Here is an 18943-nt window from a genome sequence, read left to right as displayed (position 1 = left end):
CCCCGCCGCCCGTGCTCGCTCTGGGGCAGCCGGGCCGGCTCGGCGTCTCCCCGCCGCCGCTGCCGCTCCCCCCTCAGGGCAGCTCCGCCGGTCGGCCCCTGCCTTGTGGCGGGGAGCCCCAGCGCGCTGCAGGGGAGAGGCGGCGGCAGGCAGCGCCTCGGCCGCCGGGGAGGAGGAGGCGGAGCGGGGACTTCCCTCCCTCCCTCCCTCTCTCGCTCGGTTGCGGGGCCCTTGGTCCGGTTCCCTCTGCCCCCGTTGCCCCCGCGTCCCTCTCCCTGCCTTTGGGCACGACGCCTCCTCGTCCTCCTTCCCCCAGCCACCGCCTGGTGAATAATTCAGCCGTGTTTTGTGCTGGCCCCTGCGCTGTCCTGCCCCTGGCGCGGCGGCTGGCTCCGGGTCTGCAGGCTCCTGGCAGGCTCCCGCCTGGCTGGGCAGGGGGGAGGACGAGCACAGGCCAGATAAAGTCTCCCGAGGAAAGCAGGGTGGTAGCGGCGAGCCGCTCTCCGTGATGGCAAAGCCGGAGGATAAAGACCCTGGGAGGCCACGGGTCCCCTGCTGTGTCGGATCTACTCCCGTGCAACGCCTTTTTTTGCCTGGGTTAGTGTAATCCGCCTTCGCCTCGCCAGGCGCCAGGGAGCAGCAAGAGCCGGTTGCCTAGGAGGAGCCGCTCTTGCAAGGCTGCGCAGAGCGGTGCCGCAAGCCCCGGGGAGGCTGCCATCCCCCCCGCGGCGCCGGGCTCCCTCCTCTGCCTCCCTGGAGGTGGGCCCTGGTGCCCGGGCCCTGGCGTGGGTGTGGGCTCTTCACCCCTGGCAGGGAGTTGTCAGGGCGGAGGTGAGAGGGGTGCCGAGGCCGGAACCCTCTCCTGAGTGCACAGGTGCAGGCAGCGCGTCGGGCTGGCTTGCACAACAGGAGGTCGGAAGCCACCCAGCATGGCTAGTCCTGGCGCGAAGGCGTCGTGGCTCTCGCAGCCGATGGTGAAGAGCGTGCGGGTGTATCGCAACGGGGACCCTTTCTTCCCGGGGCACCGTATTGTCATCAATGAGAAGAAAGTGTCCAACTTCGAGGTGTTCCTGAAAGAGGTGACAGGCAGGGTGAAGGCACCCTTTGGAGCTGTCCGTAACATCTATACCCCCCGGGGTGGGCATCGTGTCCGGCAGCTGGAGGAGCTTCAGAGTGGAGAGCAGTATGTGGCTGGTGGCGGGGAAGCCTTCAAGAAACTCAAGTGAGTCGCTAAAAAGTAACATAAGATTTATATGGAACTTGAATATCAGCCTTTGGGGTTTGGCACAGTGGCAATACTTAAGAGGACCCCCCACCCCACCCCTCTTATTAGGCATTGCACAAAGTGGACTTAAAGGCTGTGACCCAAGGCAAAAAGAAGGGTACTTTTAACAGATAAAACTGCAAAAGAGCTTTAGAGGTGAGCCACAGAAAGGCTGCTGTTACCATCAGTCGCATGTAGCCATCTTGACATGATGGTAGAAAAGGAGAAACAGCCCTTTAACCCAAACGACTTGCGGCAATGGCATGTTGTTGTGGTGCGTGCTTCACTGATGGGCGAGTGTCAGTATTCCTGCTCAGTGGTAACAGGGAGAAAGCTGTAGAAAGGTGGAGTGTTGACAGTCCTGCTGTGAAGTTGATGAGCCTGGGAATTTAATTCCCGACACTTCCTTTCTCGCTTATTTTTAAAAAGCAAGACATTTTATTTTTAAAATATTCTACCCAGCTATCCATCTCTCCATCACTTCTGTTCATTTTGGGTAGGTATATAGCCTTTTTATGACCAGAATAGCTCCCTCCTGTTATTTAGAATATGACTTTTGCTTTATTTTCCCTGCCTAGACACCAGGAATAAAGCTGACAGTTTCTCTGTTTTCTAGTGAGTGACTGGGAGAGTATCGTGGAGGAGATCTGGGCTTTTAGGTGTGTTTCCCAAGTGTCTCTGCATGTGATCAGTAATGGTTCTTAATTCTGGCAGTGAATTTCATGGTCTCAATTGCCTAATTATATGATTTGTTCAGTCTTTGTGGGCATTTTTCCTACAGCTGAATTAAAAAAAATCTCAAAATTAGCAGTTCCTTTCTGGAGGTTGTTGGGAATTTGTATGCGAAACTACCAGCTTTACAGGACCTCACTCATCTTGTCTGTGTCGAGTTGAGGACACTACATTTTTCAGGAGAGCTCATTATGTTTCAGGACAAAACTCTCTGTGTAATGAACAGGATCTCTGTCAGCACTCTTACTTTTTTTGTCACTGTCTGCTTCTGAAGATTTATTGAAGCTTCTTGCGCTTCAGTGGCAAAGCTAGAGAGTAAGATGTATGACAGGCTAAATATAAGCCCCTTTCCGTCTGTACTCTCTTCCATGTCAAATGCAGTGCTCAACTCTCAAGAAAGATCTACTGTATCTTTTTGGTATTAAATCCTGAGATTCTGTGGATGGCTTAAAGTTGTTAGTTGTCAGCACATCATGTTTCACCTCCCTATATGTGTTTTATGTTCAACAGACAGGCTAAAAGTAAGTAAGTGTTTGGCATTAGCATGCACTATGTAGAGAACTGGACATTCTGGTTTTATTTTGGGTGGGGAAAAAGCATTTCTTTTTGTCATTTTGTGTTTTATGGCCAGAGTTTTATGGTGAGAGATTTTCAGACTTTTATGGTTGCAACATGCAACAAGATACCTAAGTATTTAAGGTCAATGAAGAGAATACTTTAAAAAAAGCTAACCTAAAGGGCTCTGTAAAAGCAGGCTGTTTTATATATCCCTTGATAGTATGCCATAGTCCTGTGCTGTAGGGAGGATAAATAGGATGACTTGAGATCTTTTCCATTTCTGCGTTCAGAGTTAGAGTCCTTCACTATTCATATTTATTTATATAGTGCTGTAAATGTTGGCAGTGCTTTTACAAGCATTATTTAAGACAGGCTGAAGGGCTTAATGTTGATCTTGTTGTTAACTCGGTTGTAGACTGAATGATAATTAGGGAGATATCTTAGCCAGAAAGGTCAGAGGAGAGGAGGGGTTAATTGAAAGGGACGGTTTTCTGGAAGGAATTGAAGGAATTGAAGAAAAGAGCATATGTTTGTGTATGTGTCACAGGCAAAGATAAAGCAGTTGCAGCTGTGGGAGACCAAAGTATCTTCCCTAAAGGATCTGAGTCTCGTCTGATACAGCAAGAAGTTTGTACATTTTTTACAGTGTTTTTGCAGTGATGCTTGTTGGACACATTCATTGCTATGATAGACTACGTGGGGCTGAACTTTGAAATGGAGGCTTGTGGCACTGATGTGTGGGAGTGTAATGGAAAGGAGAGAGTATCCAAGGAGAAGGAGAAGCTGAAAGTGTCATCGCTCCACTTCAAGCAATGCATTTGTTTCTTCTCAGATGCCTTACACTGAGAACTGAATCTTTTTCTTCCCTGGCCACAGTGAACTCTAGACTAAACTGTGCTCACCTTTAGCATGTGAACCTCTGTCATTCCAAGCCCTGAATCTTAACATCTTCAGATACATACTTCTGAGGGTATATAGTCAATATAAACCACTGATATGTTTCATTTTTAAATAAAAATAAAGTAACCAGCATTTACAAATTCTTCTTTTAGAAAAATACATAGAAATTTTCTTTAAAGGAAGAATTATTAGCCCATGTTGGGAATTCCCATAAAATATATCAAGGTTCCCAGCTTGTTTTGTCATTTACAGGTGTGCTAAGTGAACACAAGCTTTTTTGGTGTATATGCAGTGAGGTGTGTTGGTATATTGTAGTTGCTGCAGTTGTGAGGAGAATGCACATTCAGGCCTGCACCCCTGTGGAGTTCTTCCCTGACTCTCAGCTTCCTGAAAGAAAACTGTCTATGCTGGAGCTGGTTTCAATTTTTAGCTTTTTTTCAGCCTGCTACTCTACCCTCCTCTTTCCTTTGCCCATTTACTTGTATCTGTGCTCATTAATTAATGGTAGATTGTCCTCTCTCCAGCAGTGTCTCTTTAAACAACACTGTAGTTTCATCGCTGGCTTGGATAGTCATTGGGTGGAAGTATTTCTGCTTTCTTAGCAGTGGGAATATTTTTGTAAAGTTTTTGGTTTGGACTTTTTTCAGATGCCCTTATCCCAAGAAAAGCCTTTGGCCCTATTTAGACCTTTTCAGATTTGTAGATCCCTGAAATTTGATAACTGAATGCCCAAACCTCTGCATAGTGAATTTAAGCCTTTGACTATATATTTGCTTTTCTTCGTCACTTTTCTTGGTTCTCCTTGAAGTAATTCATAGATGCCCAGAAACAAAAACCACAGTCAGCAGCTGTTGTTATAGGCCGTTGCAACTATTTTGTCTGAAACATTTATTTCTTTTCAGTCTTGTAGGCTTTAAGACTTCTTTTTTTTTGGTCTCAAGAGAACTCCTTTTCACATGGAGAAGCTTGCAACAGTTGTTTTTCTCTGCTTTTAAACATGAGGTTTGGACACTTGTTTTTTAAACATTGTCCTACATTGCTACATTTACCTTTTCCAAAGCATTCGCATGCCCTTTCAAGCATTGCCTGGAAGCCTTACTGTGTCTTACTGTCCCTGCACACTGAAGCCTTGAAATCCTTGTGGCCATTCTGTGGTAGCTTGATAAATGAGTGCCATTTCTTCAAAGAATGAATGATGCTTTTTCTTTCTCTTTTTTTTTTCTTTCTTGCTTCTACAGCTTCATTCAGGTCTCATGAATTCTCAATTTTGGCCAGGCAGAAAGGTTTCCCCTGGCAAACAAATCTTATCCTAGTCATTAACTACAGAGCATGATATTACTGGAGGGCTGCAGATGCATTGCGGGCTCTGAGGTCTTCTGGTGAGCCTGCACTGATGCTTGCCATCAGGTATACCTGACGTTCTCAGATAGGGTCTTCTAGTCTTAAAAGCCTGCCAAAGCACCTGTGGTTTCCCACTGAAAGTGGGAATAGGGAGAACCTGTAACAAATGCTGATCACCTAATGTTGGATTAGATGCTCCCGGCACAGAATAGATGCCCCAGCCATTTTTGTTCTCATGTTTAGCTCTTGGCAGAAGGTGCTGAAAGGTGCTGCTGTACTGATTTATAACCGCCCATGAAGGTGTCTCTTCCTACAGCGCTGAGAACTAGAAACACTTTGCAGTGCTAGTAGCTACTGAGAGCTGCATTCATGAGAAGAGCCGCTCTCGTGGCTCTCAGAGTGCTGACAAGGCAAATGAGTTAGCATAGTCTGGGTACCTGGACAGTTGCCTGTTTGCCAGTCTATGGGTTACTCATGCTTGAAGGCTTATTTAATTCTTTGGAAAGGCAACATACAGCTGCTCCATCACTGTATGTTTTAACTAACACTTTCGTGTTAATACAATGTTTTTGTGGGAACATGCACTCTGATGGAGAGCAGTATTGTTCAAATAGATGTATTTTTTTTTCTTGTCCAGTTGAGGTATTTTGTCCATTCATAAAATAGTTGTGAAGATGCTATTGGTTCATCACAACCACGAGAAACCAGTATATACAGTGTTCAGATGTGTCCATGTCCCGTTGAAATACAAGTGGTGTAGATCCTTTTAAACTGTAGCTGATGCCCTGGGTTAAACTTGGGTACGGAGGAAAGCTTTAAATGTATCAGAGACTTACTGTGACAAACTAAGAGGCAAGATGATGACTTTGAAAACTCTGGTAAGTTGATATTGTGCTGAGATTTATTGATCCACCTCACAGTAGTATGTGAGCTTCTTTCTGACAAGGGGATTATTGATGGTCTGTTCTAATCACCAGTGACTTGAAGGTAGATGGTTCTACCCTGTGTTTTGTATTAGCCCAGAGGGCTAGCTTGCAGTTTTATATTAACACCCCTTTGTTAAAATCTTGAATTACTTACTTTTTATGTTATTTTGAGGCATGATAAATTTTAAAAGCTTCATGTATGAAAGAAGTGTAGAAATATTTGTATTGTGTAAGTTAGATACTTCTTTAAATAATCAATACTGTTTTCCTTCCTCAGCTATTTGGATATTGGAGAAACAAAGAAAAAACCTGCTGAAGTCAATAATGAGGTAGGATGTCTGAAATATTTAAGAATTAAACGTGCAGTTAATGTTAGTGACATGCCTGCATTTATGCTTGATTTTTTAATATATATTTATTATGTTTAATAATAATACAATTATCTAGAATTCTGAACATATTATTTCAGTGATTATTACTCTGATGATTGCTCTGAGCATGATGCATTGATTGTTTTCAGCTCAGCTTTCTGAATTGCTGCATCCAGTTAAAAATTTTCAGTAAAGAAAATCTCATGTTGTTATCATTGGATCTGGTCATAAACCTAAGGGAGCTTTTTCATGCAGAAAAAGATAGTGGGAATGAGACTTTTGGGAGTTTCTTCAAAATTTGGTATTTTCTCTGGAGAAGGGATATTTTTGTTTGAAAAAATCACACTTAGTTGAAATGCTTTTCCCAGTGACTGCCAGTGTCAGTTGTAAACTTCTGACTACTTCTAGTCCATAATTCTCCAAAGTCACCTGTTTCTCTTGAACAGTGCTGCGCTATAGCCTGAGGAGATAACTGCAGGTTTCAAAAAACACTGTATGTGGATTTTTGTGAGCTGCATAACTCTGCGTTATTTTTACTGTTTTATTCTGTATGGAGATAGCAAGGATTTCCAACAAACATTTGAATTACCTGATAAGAAGCATCAGCTCACTATTTTTTCAGTTTCTTTTGCCTTGTGCTCTCGTGCCAGGTTTCCAGCAATTTAATTGTTTGTGTAGCAGGTATCTCCAGACAGTAGGAGAGTGTGAGGTGTGACTGATTTCATATGCCCTTTGCTGAGAAGGTAGTTGTCTTCATGGAAGACACTTAACCAAATCTCCAGTTATCAAGACAACCACAGGCTTGCTACTTTAAGGCTAGTTTTAAGGGTGATGATTTTGCTGAAAATCCTTAGAAGATTCTCAATATAATAGAAATTCTGTGCAGTTGGAGAAGTAGTTGTAGAAGTAGTAGGTTTTTTACTTACAGTTGCATGTTTGATAAGAGAGGCTTCTATTATTTCTTCTGGAATCAGTGCTCATTGTATATTAACACTTTCAGCCACCTCTCAGTGCTTTGAAGTAAACCAGTATAAACCATCCATTATCTCAGCTTGCTTTCTTCCTGTTAGACTTAATGTTTGCAATTTCCACAGTCTCTGTGGAGAGCTTAACTCCCCATGTTGAGTTTAACTTTATGTGATTGATTTATTTGAGAAGAAGAGTCATAAAAATGAGATGAAACCTAGTAATAGTCTACAGATTTTTACCTGGGCTTATGAATAACACAATTCTTTTCATGCCCTAATCATTTAGTCCTAGGAATGAACTTTCAAGGGACTATTAATGGAAGCTTTAATGCCTATTTATGTTAAAATGGTTTGAAGAAGAAAGTTCTGGTTTTACTTTTTTCCAAGCATTCACTTAGAAATCAAAAACCTAGATGTGTTTTAGGACCAGGAAGGCAGCAGTGTTGCTACATTTTTATTCTCTTTGATTCTGCTGGATTTGCATCGGCAAACAAAAAAATCGTATTTTTCCATGGAGCCTTGTAGCAGTCTTTGATGCTAGTCCACAAAGGTGTTTTGCTTTCATAAAGCATTATTTTAAATTGAATTTCAGAAATAAATTCCTCCCTGTTTGTTTCATTAGAAGAAGAGAAAAAAAATAAAATCAGTGTATGTGTGAGTGACATCATCATTGCTAAATAAAGAAATTTATGGCTCACTCCTGCAAGCACAGCAAGGTGTAGTTTGTGAATCATCTCAAAGACTTCAGTAGGAAGATTACCATGGAGTTATGCATGTACAGAGAAATTTGTGGGTCAGGTCTGAGTTTCTAATGTTCTAGTGGGCTGAGGTGGGGGCAGAAGGAAAGAAATGAATAAAATTATTTTGTTTATTATTTGGCTCACTGCAGCTTTGCGGGCTCCTCGCAGATCAAGGACCAGTGTGCTAGGTGTTGAATAAAAAGCTCACTGATGGCCTCACAGACAGCTCCAGGCTAACATTGGGGTGTGTTTTCAGACTGATCTTTGCCAGGGCAATTCCTGCTCTCTTTGTGCTGGTGCTGAAGTATTAACCTGCTCTCCTTCATTAGCTTCACCTCTTTTTTCTTTTCTTCCTTCCTTCCCTTGCTTCTCTTCCTTCTCTTCATTTCCTTCTTTCCCCTCCCAGCCCCCCAAATGATTTTATAACATGATACAATTTGTCAGGACTCCCACATTAATGCTCCAGACGCCAGCCCATTCTCATGACCTCAGTAGTGCTGCTGTTACCCGGCGCCTGGAGACAGCAAAGACTGTTCCTCAAGTATGCTCATGGGGACTGCCTGCCACCTTTCTCACCTGGCAGCTGGCCTTGCTCTGCCCATGGCCTCGAGGGTGAGGAGTCACAGCAATAAATGGCCTTGTGCCCCAGTACTGCTGAGTGCTGGTGGTGTGTTCGGAATTGGTGCAGGACTTTTTGTTGCCCACGGGAGATGGTCTTGGAGCTATTAGAGCTGGCTTGCCCTAGACCAAGTTTTGGAAGTGCCTGGTGGTGATGACAGTTTGTCTGTACCTGTAGAGTGCCGTATATCAAGGATCTGAAAACTTTAAAAAGGTAGCACAGAAATAGTATTTGAGAAATTCATGTTCAGTGATTAAGGATGCTTAGGTACAAGGGTATCAATTCTGGTTGTATGAAGCACACTTAATTTGGCATTTCCTACCTGATGAGCGTTTCTTGGTACAGTTTTTTTTCCAGTAAAACAATTACAAATATCTGTTTCTGATTCTGGTTAGTGAGGAGGGAGGCAAAAGGAAGCAAATCTTATGCAGCAGCTGTATTTGTACACAGCTGTAGGTTTTCTTTTGTGTAAGTTAAACTGCCAAATGTTTGACATCTGGTTGTGGGAGTACTTTAATGTTATTCTTTGAAGGCAGCATCTCAATTACTTTAAATTTGGATAAAACCAGAAAATGTGTGTCAAACTAGAATTAAACAACAAAAAATTCATGCTCAAGATACAGTGTAAATATGGTGACCTACATTCAGAAAGAAGACTAGGTGGGAAGTGTAAAACATTAATATTTTACTAAACTCTCTTCTCACTTTTCTCATGGAGTGACAAGACAGAACAAGTAGTCCATCAGAAATAGATTTCCCCTCTTTACTGAAATCTGTGAATCTGGTTTTGTAAGGAAGGTGTTCCAGGCTGTGGAAACAAAAAAAAAAAGTTTAAGGAAAGTTTTCCGTCTCATTTATTCTGGGAACTTATCTAATGAAATCCTTTAGCATCCATTCTTGTAAAGTGCTGAGATTTAACATTTGGGAACAATTTCTGTCCCTGATCAGAGCAGTTTTATTTCTCTCTGTTATACCCTGGTTCAGTTTTAGCTGGAGCTTCCCAAATACCACGGTCCTGTTGGCCTGTAAGGTGCACCTTGCCTTGCGTGAAGTTTGGCGACAAGGGTTTACAGCTAGTAAGCGCCTGTGTTCTCTGTGTGTCCTCTGCAACTGACAACAGGAGCTCTGGGGAAGGTTTCATCAAGAAGATCTTAATGTAGATATGTTGTTACAACACAACAATGAACCAATGAAGTAATGTTGTGTAATTCATTAAGCACTATCCATCTATTTCATGTGAGAAGTGGAACTTGCAAATAAATGTGGTTTCTGTAAGATGGGTTGGGATAGTCTGGGAGGACACATTTTTTTCTGTCTAAACAGCTAGGTTTATAGATGAGGGTCTATGCCACCAAATACCTTATTATAGTATCAGTAGCTGATTTCACCACAGGCTGTCTTTGGTGAAAGATCGATGAGGTAGAAAGAGTGTATTACACGTCCCCCATCAGTAGCGTCAGCATCCAAAAGCACATAAGCAGAGCAACACAAGAAAGCTTGTATTTCTACTTTTTTCTAGTGTATCAACTGCATATAGCAGTTTAATTTCAAGGGCTTTTCTTTTAAAAATAAACGTTGTTTTTAAAATAGTTGAAGTATGACATTAATAACAGTGCTCTTAAAATTTTGCAAAATAACTGTAGTCTTGGTCTGTGAGTCCCAACCATCAGAGTTGGGTCTCTTAAAAAAAAATATTGTTTTAAAAGCCCTTAGTCATTCTACCACTGATATAAGTCAGGTTTCAAGGTGGTCTTCAATGAAATCATCTCATTATCAGTTAGTATTTCTGATATCAATGCTAGATTTCTTTAATCCAGTGTCTAGTTTCTTAAAATCTACTCTACCAGTCTAAGGCCTCCAAACAACTGAAATAAATGGGCCAAATGCTCAGCTGATGGAAAGTAGGTATTTTTATTGACCAATCTACCCCAGATATGGACTTGAACTTATAGCCCTATTCTTCTGGGTGAAGTTTTGTGTATAGACCACTGTCAGTATAGGGTGATGAACGACGGAGAGCCACTCTGATATCTTGTTGCAGGATGATATAATTTATGATAGAAGCAAAGTGCATGAAAATGATACTGAACATTTTTTAAATGTTTCTAAGCAGCAGGAGTTCCAGTAGTGTGACTTCAAGTGTTGTCTGTAGTTCAATGATCATTGACTTCAGTAGACTTTGAGCCATGCCCAGGGCCAGGAAGGAGATGGGATGCTGTTGGTTTTGCAAAAATACCAATGGTAGTTGTTGTGGTTGAACAGTCACTGGATTTCAAAGATAGTTAGGTGCCTTTTTTGCTTTTGCAAATCTTCCTTAGGCTGTCAGGCATGTGCATGTGATGAAGGAAAGAGTTCAAGAGAAAACCAGTAACTGTGCAGAGGAAAGGAAGGAGTTTAGAATGGGAAAGTCCTGCAAGATGCTTTTCACTGCAGAACATCAGTCTGCAATTTGTTTACTTTCATATTAACACCTGATTTCAGTTCCCTGCTTTCTGAGATAATCTTGATACAGTAACATTTGAGCAATTATCAAGCACATCCTTACAAGTTATCTCCTGCTGCATGCTGCTAGAGCTGGAGGGATTTGAAAGCAACGTCTCTGTCTCTTCTTACTTCATGCACTGTTATGTGTATTGGGCACTTCCTTGCCTGTTTGTACTTTGCTCTCCTTAGCAATGGGAGCAGCGCAGCAGTTTAGGAAAAGCCCCTTAGTTCTCATGCTGCTGTGACAACGGATTAGTGTGCCACTCGGCTGATTTTCATAGTGCCACAAATTCACTTGACTAGGAGTGTGCATGATGGTCAGAAGGGTGAGCTGCAGGTTATGAAGAGGGAGAAAGAAAAGACCAAATCAGAGCTAAAGGCAGTGAGCAGCAGTGGTGAAGAGAGAGAGACTGCCTGTATGAGCAAATTTGTATCTGGCTCAAGCATTTTATTGATACGGCAATACTCTTTCCCTTCTGTTTTGCTGTTTATCTCAGCAAGTAAGTGATGACATGTCATTTGCACTGTAGCATTGTGGTAGTTCTGCATGGAAGGCTGGAACAAGTTTTCTAGGAAAAGTCTGATTTTTCAATTCCCATTTGATGGCCTCTGCAACAAGCTAGTTCCCCAGAATTGTCACATCCCATCTTAGTTTAGACTTTTTGGGGAGAGAGCGAGGGTAGAGACTAAGTTCAGATTTCTGCCTTCTCCTTCTTTCAACCAAGGACAGCAGTAAGGGTGAAAGAAGACATTTGTCCTAGAAACATGGGAAAATTATATGTCAGTCTCAGTAAATGGCAGCCAGGTTCTTGGCTGTTTTAAATCTTCTGGCAGAGCCCTCACGCTGTAATATGTCTCAAAGCTTTTTATGGTTACATTACTGGTAGAGAAAGTAGTAATAGGATTTCATCGTAACCCAAGCTAAAGCTTTGATACAAACTACTCCTCAGGTATGTTTCCATCCATTACTTCTTTTGGCAACTGAGCTTCTTGTTTTGCAAGAGAGATCCCTTTTGTACTGAAGGTGATCTGCAAGTACAAATACGTTTTAAACGATGCGCTTGAGGAATCTAACAATTAATCTCTTGAGGGAGTATGGACCAACAGAGTTACCATTTGTTTATTATAAGCTTAATTGTTTGTAAAAGGTACTGAACATGATTTTCCAATTGTAATGTATAGACATTTATAAAGTATAAACAAAGTATAGACATTTATAAAATATATACTAAAGTATAGACATTTATATTTCTCTAGGCACTATCTCTGATCTAGATGGTCTCTCCCTGTGCACTCAAAAAGATGAATTTTACTTGTCATTGGTGCTGGGTAAGCTGCTGGAGAATTAACTGAGCTTTTGTATTTGCAAATCCTGTGGGCAACCATTTATTTTAAATTGTCTTTGTTTACAAAAATGCGTTCAGCTGAAAGCTCCTTTCTTCTTTGACTTCTTATGACCGACAGTTTTTTAAACACACTGAAGTAAATGGACTTTGCAATGTGTTATTGTAAAAGCAAAGAATTGCAGGCACCTAAGAAAAGCGGATGTATTTTGATATTGAAGAACCAGTCTCTTGCAACTGAAAGAAAAAAGGAAGGTTATAATGTCTGTATGAAACAGCATCTGTTATCAAAAGTTCATAGTAGGCCTGCATGAAGCTGCTTTATGAACCATATAGATAGATTTGCCCTTGGTTGATAGCAGACGGATTTTCTTAGGTAGTAAAAACATTGAGGTTTTTTTGTCTGCACTTCACTTTTTCTCCTGGGCTTCTAGGACAAGGTGTGGCAAGCTCTGACACAAGTAGTTTTTGTGCTGCTCAAGATTCATTGTCATTTGTTTTCCACTTGGATTTTTTTATGGACTTATATTCTAGAAAAGCATTTATAAAGTTATTTAAGAAAACTCTACTTATACGTCTTACTCTACATAAGGCACATCAAGAGTTAGCTCTATACTATAGAGAGATAAGGGTGATGTAAACTCCTTTCCTTAGGTTCACCATTGTTTTCTATGATGTTTAAGCAATGAAAACATCCTGGTCCATATTTTATGACATTTGTCTACTTATGGTGTGTTTATAACATTATTACCCATCAATTGGGAACTGCTGTAGGGCAGTGAGAATGAAAATGGATGTTGTAAGAGCTGGTTGGGGCAAGAGTGTGGCTGGTTGAGGAAGGGTCACTTTACTCAATTTCTTTCAGCGACGGGTTCATTCCGGAGTGCTGTTGTTTAGCATTACAAGTGGCTGTGTACGTCTCTTGGACTGCCGGATTCAGTGATGCGTGTCAGGGGCCCTGGTGCGAGGATGCACTGGGGACTCTCTGCCTGCTACCCACCAGGTCTTGTCATTTCCAGCTCCACGTTCCTCTCATCTTCAGCCTGGGTACCCTTCTGCAGTTCTGTTGCCTCACATGTAGTAGTTGTGTCCTGGTCATGTTTTTTCAGCGAGTCATCACTTTTTTTCCCACTGTTTTACATAAATGTATTTTATTGTTCCATAGCTCTATTTCAAATGCAGTTTCTTCTTCTATCAGGTGGTTCAGGTGTGGTCATATTTGGAGGAGTATTTGTAGAATGGAATAATCAATATTTTTACTAATGATTCTTCAGAGGATTAGCCAAGATTCCTCAAAGCTTTCATAAATGTATGACCCAAATATTTGTATCTGCATGCAACCCCAGAACATCTCTCCCCAGTGAAAACACTTGATAATTACGAGGATGTGAATGAGTGTTTGAACATTTTGAGACTTTTTTTGATTTCTGTGCCTGTCAGTCCTCACATTGGTCACATGCTGGGTGACACAGACATGTGCTAGAACATAGAGTAGAGCGCGTTTGCTTGCTAGGGAACTTCACAGGGTGTGTCTGTTCCTGTGATGAAGCGTGACTGCAGAGTGAAAGTGTGACTGGCAGAACGTGCCTTCTGCTGGTGGTCTCCAGCTGCAGCACATCAGCTTAGTACCACTCCTGCTGTGGGGTCTTGTGGGCCAGACCTAGTTAATCGGCAGATCACAACCTAGGTCAGTTGGCCACTGCGTTCTTGATGAGATCCTGGGCCAGGAAAGGTTCCCTAGTTGTCCAGTGCTGACAGAAGAGGCAGGCACCATGACAGGGGGATGTGAGGTGGAAAATACAATGTTTGAGACTTGGTAGATCTGAACTTACAATCAGAATTTTCCAAAAAAGCATCTAAGATGTTGCTATAAAAGTATTTTGAGTAGCTGCCATTTCCATGTTTCCCTCTGTTCCTCCATAAGTTAAAATTAAATTCTTTTAGTATCATTTGTGGAAATTGTTTTTTCTGCGTCCTTTAAATGCATTTTTGTTGCTAGGCAGTGGAGTCACCACTCATCTGTCAGCAATGATATGATTGGATTAATTTGTAAAAATTCAATTTTGGAAGTTCATAATGTTGTCTTGATTTCACAAATTATTTTGGTGCATTTATGCTGGATATACCTTGTCCCTAACATACTTGCATATTTTTTCCAAGTGCATTCTAATGAAAAATCCCAGTATTTAGAATTATTGTTTATTTCAAACCTAGCATTTATCATATCTGACAAATAATGTACATGTCTAATAATGAGAAAAAACTTGTCATTTTTCAATGAGTGGACTCGTGATTCACTTTAACTTTTAACTGTCAATTAGAAATGGTTCATTGATATTTTCTCTGTACAGGAGATGGTTTTGTGACGGTAAGAGAGTGCTCAAATAGATATTAGAAATGATCCCAGCATGTGCAGATTACAGCCATTTGATGTCAAAACAATCTGTCTTCACAGGGTATTCTTTCCTAACTCTTTCCTAAGAATTAGAAAGAAACAAACAATATTTGTGCTGCCCAAAACTACTGTACACAAAATATTTGTATGTCTGGAAACCAGTTGTGTATAAAGGTCCACTGCATATTCCTGTGCCAATATGCAGAACTAAACCCTCTTGCTACTCCGTATCTAACCAGTTTATTTCTTCTACTGCTGGTGTCACAGACTGAGTAAGGAATTTCTCATTTTCTGGTGCCAAATTAGTTAGGAATTCTACCGTAGGTGTAGTTTAGGGAATAAGACTATCAAAATGCAAAGATTAAAAAAACGTGCTATACATCTTTAATCTCCTGAACAATATCTTTAATAGTTAAATTTTATATGTCATTGTTTGGTATTTAGTATCCTGGTAACATAATTAGCACAACAAGACATACAAAACAGATACTCTTCCTGAGTGTTCATAATCTAATACCAGGAGGAATCAGAGAAGAACATCCAGTTAAAACATAAGCTGTGTCCTTTTTTCTAATTGGGCCTGTGAATTAGTAACATTTCTCTTTATATAGTTCTGTATATTTGAATTGTGTAATTCTGAGTATTTTAATTAATAGCTTGCTTACAGATGGATTTAGTGGATTTTGGAGCAACAGAAAGACTTATAGAGGCTTTTGTTCCTACCACTGGAGATTTCATGGTCTGTATTGAGTTTGATATGAAACTTGAAAGTTGGTCTCTTCCTTGATGAACGTGCCTTCCTTGTTCTGTAGGGTAACTGCTCTTTCTGGGCTGTGGGGAGGCTGGGAGAAAGGGAAGAGATGCCAGTACTGAAGCTTTTAATGAGGCATGTTAGTCTCATTAAAAACTTGTTGCTGCATACTAAATTGACTTACTGGAAGCATTAACAACTTTTACTTTTGATTGAAAATGATGAAAAAAAAATATTTTAGGGGGGTTGCTTTTTTGTTCTTCAGCTGTCACTGTTCACAGGTTCAGGCCCTTCTGATCAGCCATGAAGGCCAGAGACTTCCTTTTGGTTTAAATGAGTCTAAGGAATTTGGGGAAAATACAGAAATGATGAGAGACAAAAATGGTCAGAATTGGCAGTATTATGTCAGTGACAAAAAGGAGCATCAGGATCTATTTTCCTTTAATAAAATGTACATTATCCATCCCATCATTGTGTGTGTTGTAAGCAGTGTAGGGTATAGCATCGTGCAACTTGGAGAAGAAATAGGAGCTATTCTTGGGATCCAGACGCAACGCAGGTGTGATCTGTTTTGGAGCACTGCACAGGCTAAGTGCCTGGGCAGATAAGGCCATGCCATTGTCTAATTTATCTCAGCTGAAGATCTGGCCCCTAATCCAATGCCCCCAAACTATGACAGATCCCAAGGGAAACATTTTTCTTTCCAGGGCTTAGGTAGATGGGGTGAGACTTACCCTCAGATGCACAGGGCATATGAACTCCGTTTTACTTACCATGGCTGAAAAGGAGGGTGATTTACCTTGGAGGTGAACAGAGTGGCTTTAAATACTTTGGGAATTTTGTAGGAGCTTTGTGGCCTAGAAGGCTCCCTGAATCAGTACATAACCGTTCATTCTGGCATAGTTAGTTTCCGCTCATCTACACTTCATGTGGATTCAGAAGTTTGTGTACTGCCGTGGTGTCGTGACCTATTTATGTAAGCTTGGAAATCTTGGAAATCCGGTCAGTTAATAGCAGTTTGAGTGGTGCTTTGTATCCACACCAGTAGAAAGGCTAGTAGTCTCTTGCTCAAGGCTGTTTTGTACTATCCAGTGTACCATCTAGCAATGCACAGTAGCCAGGGAAACGTAGATTATCCAGGTTAATTGCTGTGTAGGATAACTGAAATGGTTTTGTACTGACCAAACACCTCAGTGAGTTTGACTCTGCATCTTTCGTCAAAGTGTATAAAAATGCCCATTTAAAAAAAGTCGTGTGTCTATGAAATAGGTAAGATAAGATGTTTCCTGTGCTGTAATAGCTTTAGAAAACTTGTCGTTCTAATTTGCTTTTGATCGCTGAACCTTGAACATTCCTTTCTTTCACATCGCAGGGTGGTGATGGTGTGTATAAATGGGGTTTTGGTTCTTTTGACCCCAGTTCTACCCTAGGGGAATGCAAATATTTGTTTTCAATTTTCCTGGGCACATTGATTAACAAACAGGCCATTGTAACAAACTGGCAAAGCCATGGCTCATTGCATGAGCTGATAAATTTGGAATGTGACATTGTGTTGAAATATTTAAAACTTCAAAAGGTTAGTTATAAAGTGACATGAGTAATGAGTGAGATGTTCATAGCACCCAAGACCAAATTAATACAGTAATAAGAAAGGCCAGCTCTTAAACCTGTATAAATCAAACCAGCATAGAGCATCTGGTTCAGGGAGGTTACGTTTTTTGGCTGTTGTTTTGCTGCCATCCAGTATGGCTTTATAAATACATGTAAACTTGTAAATCTTGCAGTTGTTCAGTTGCCCCCTTTGATGGGCACTTCTGGTAAGAAAAGGAAATAAATTAGATAGTCATACCATTTCTTAGCTATGGATAACTAGCCCGTGTCTTTGTGGCAGCCTGTGAAAGTACTGCCAGACCTCTGTATTTAGCATGTCTCCAATTATTTAATATACACTGCAGCGAAAAGAAAAGCTAAGAATGGCACGTTTCTATTTGAAACTATTCTCAAGTGCATAAAAATCACCTTTTTAGAAACTAAATATGCAGCATGGTATGTTCAGAGGACAATTAAAATACTATGTAATAAACTGTAAACTTTTCTGATGTACAAGGATTGATTCTCTGAAGTGTCACACACTTCTTGCAAGTCTCAAGTAGCCAACAGGAGGCTGGGTAGTTTGCTGGGTCTGTCCCACTTTCCAGTCTATATTTGAATAATAAGTGTGAAAAGTATAATGTAGCATTTGTCGAAGCAAAAACTCTATGCATGGGGGTCAGCAAATAGATTCACACCAACTGAAAGAAATACACATCATTTTGCTACATCTCCATTTTAGGGATTATGGTTTTTACCTTTTACTGGTTAACACATTTCTGAAGAACGAAGTGAAAACCATTCTTTTTTATCTGAGTATTTCAAACCAATGTGTGGGTTGCTCAGAGTCCTTACATGAATAGCCATTCTCAATGGTGATTTCCCTCTAATGCCATATATGTAACCTTCTCTTCCCAATGTAACACTTCTTCCAGTTAGAAGCATTGCATGAGCAAGCCCATCCATAGTGTTCTAAACAGGAGTAACATGTTTTTAGTTGATCTTCAGTCTTTCATGTGGTCAGCTGAACATAAACATAATAGGAATTTTTGTATGAAAATTGTATTAAATTGGCATATATATGTATGCATACACACACATTATATACATGTATACACATGTGGATATGCACACAGTAATTCAAAATGGCTTTCTTACAAAAACTCTTTTTCATATGTGTACATATGGTAGTATACCCGAGGTAATGGTTTGTCTGCTGATCATTTTGTTTTGGTTTTTTTTGCCAACAGTCAACAGTGGAAGATGTAAGTACCTAAAGTAGATTGTGCAATGTGTTGTATGTGTTTGCTAAGTGTTTTGTCTGTGTTTGTTAAATTTTGTTAATATTTAGCATATTGTTTAGTATAAGGGAAAAACATATAGAATGTTGTTGTGAAGCAGCTGTGAGGGTGTGGATTTTTTACCATGTTTCAGTTAGATGCTGATCTACATCTTGGCTTTGTATTTTCAAAGGGACGTTAGGAGGCACTCAGCTGCAGCTAACATTCAGCAACACAAATTCAACCACAGGGAATTACGACTGAAGATGAAAGCTGGGCTCTAAGAGACTCTCTGTAGAATGTGTTCTGAAATTCGAGTGTTTACAGAGATCTCAAACACTGCAGATTGATCCTCACTCCCAGAACTTCGCTTGTGTTGAGCTTAGCTGCTTTGTTTTTCCCAGACTCTGCAAGGTGCTTTGCAAAGTTATTTCACAGGTGGCAACTCCTCTCTGAAGGTAGAAAGATCCACACTGCTGTTGGTATAAGAAGCACTGTAGGAAATAACATATTCTTTGTAGAATAGAAAGGTAAAAATTATGGTGGTTTTGAGTGTTTGTGATCCCATGGTGTATTTCCAACTGTGTTTAGCTCTTGTTGCCTTGCAAATTCTCATTTGATTGATTGCCTCCAGCTTACTTAAAGTTCCCTCTGAGTTTCAACTAATATAATGCTTTCTTC

The 18943-nt window shown here is 40.8% G+C and overlaps 1 protein-coding gene across 3 annotated transcripts in view; it reads left to right on the top strand.

Moving 5' to 3' along the window:
• The first annotated feature begins 280 nt into the window (after positions 1 to 280).
• The window catches only part of DCDC2 (doublecortin domain containing 2), a 72433-nt gene continuing 53770 nt past the window's right edge, over positions 281 to 18943 (top strand). For all 3 annotated transcript variants that reach the window (XM_009475397.2, XM_087764896.1, XM_087764887.1), the window contains exons 1-2: positions 281 to 1222; positions 5999 to 6050. In XM_009475397.2, the coding sequence (XP_009473672.2) occupies positions 930 to 1222; positions 5999 to 6050 (345 nt within the window). In that variant the 5' untranslated portion in view covers positions 281 to 929. The remainder of the gene's footprint in view (positions 1223 to 5998; positions 6051 to 18943) is intronic.

Source organism: Nipponia nippon, unplaced genomic scaffold (assembly GCF_047370975.1).
Source record: "Nipponia nippon isolate SJK-2023a ecotype South Korea unplaced genomic scaffold, ASM4737097v1 scaffold_1, whole genome shotgun sequence".
NCBI lineage: Eukaryota > Metazoa > Chordata > Aves > Pelecaniformes > Threskiornithidae > Nipponia > Nipponia nippon.
The sequence above is the reverse complement of the archived record's forward strand: the minus strand, read 5'-3'. Positions and strand labels throughout refer to the sequence as shown.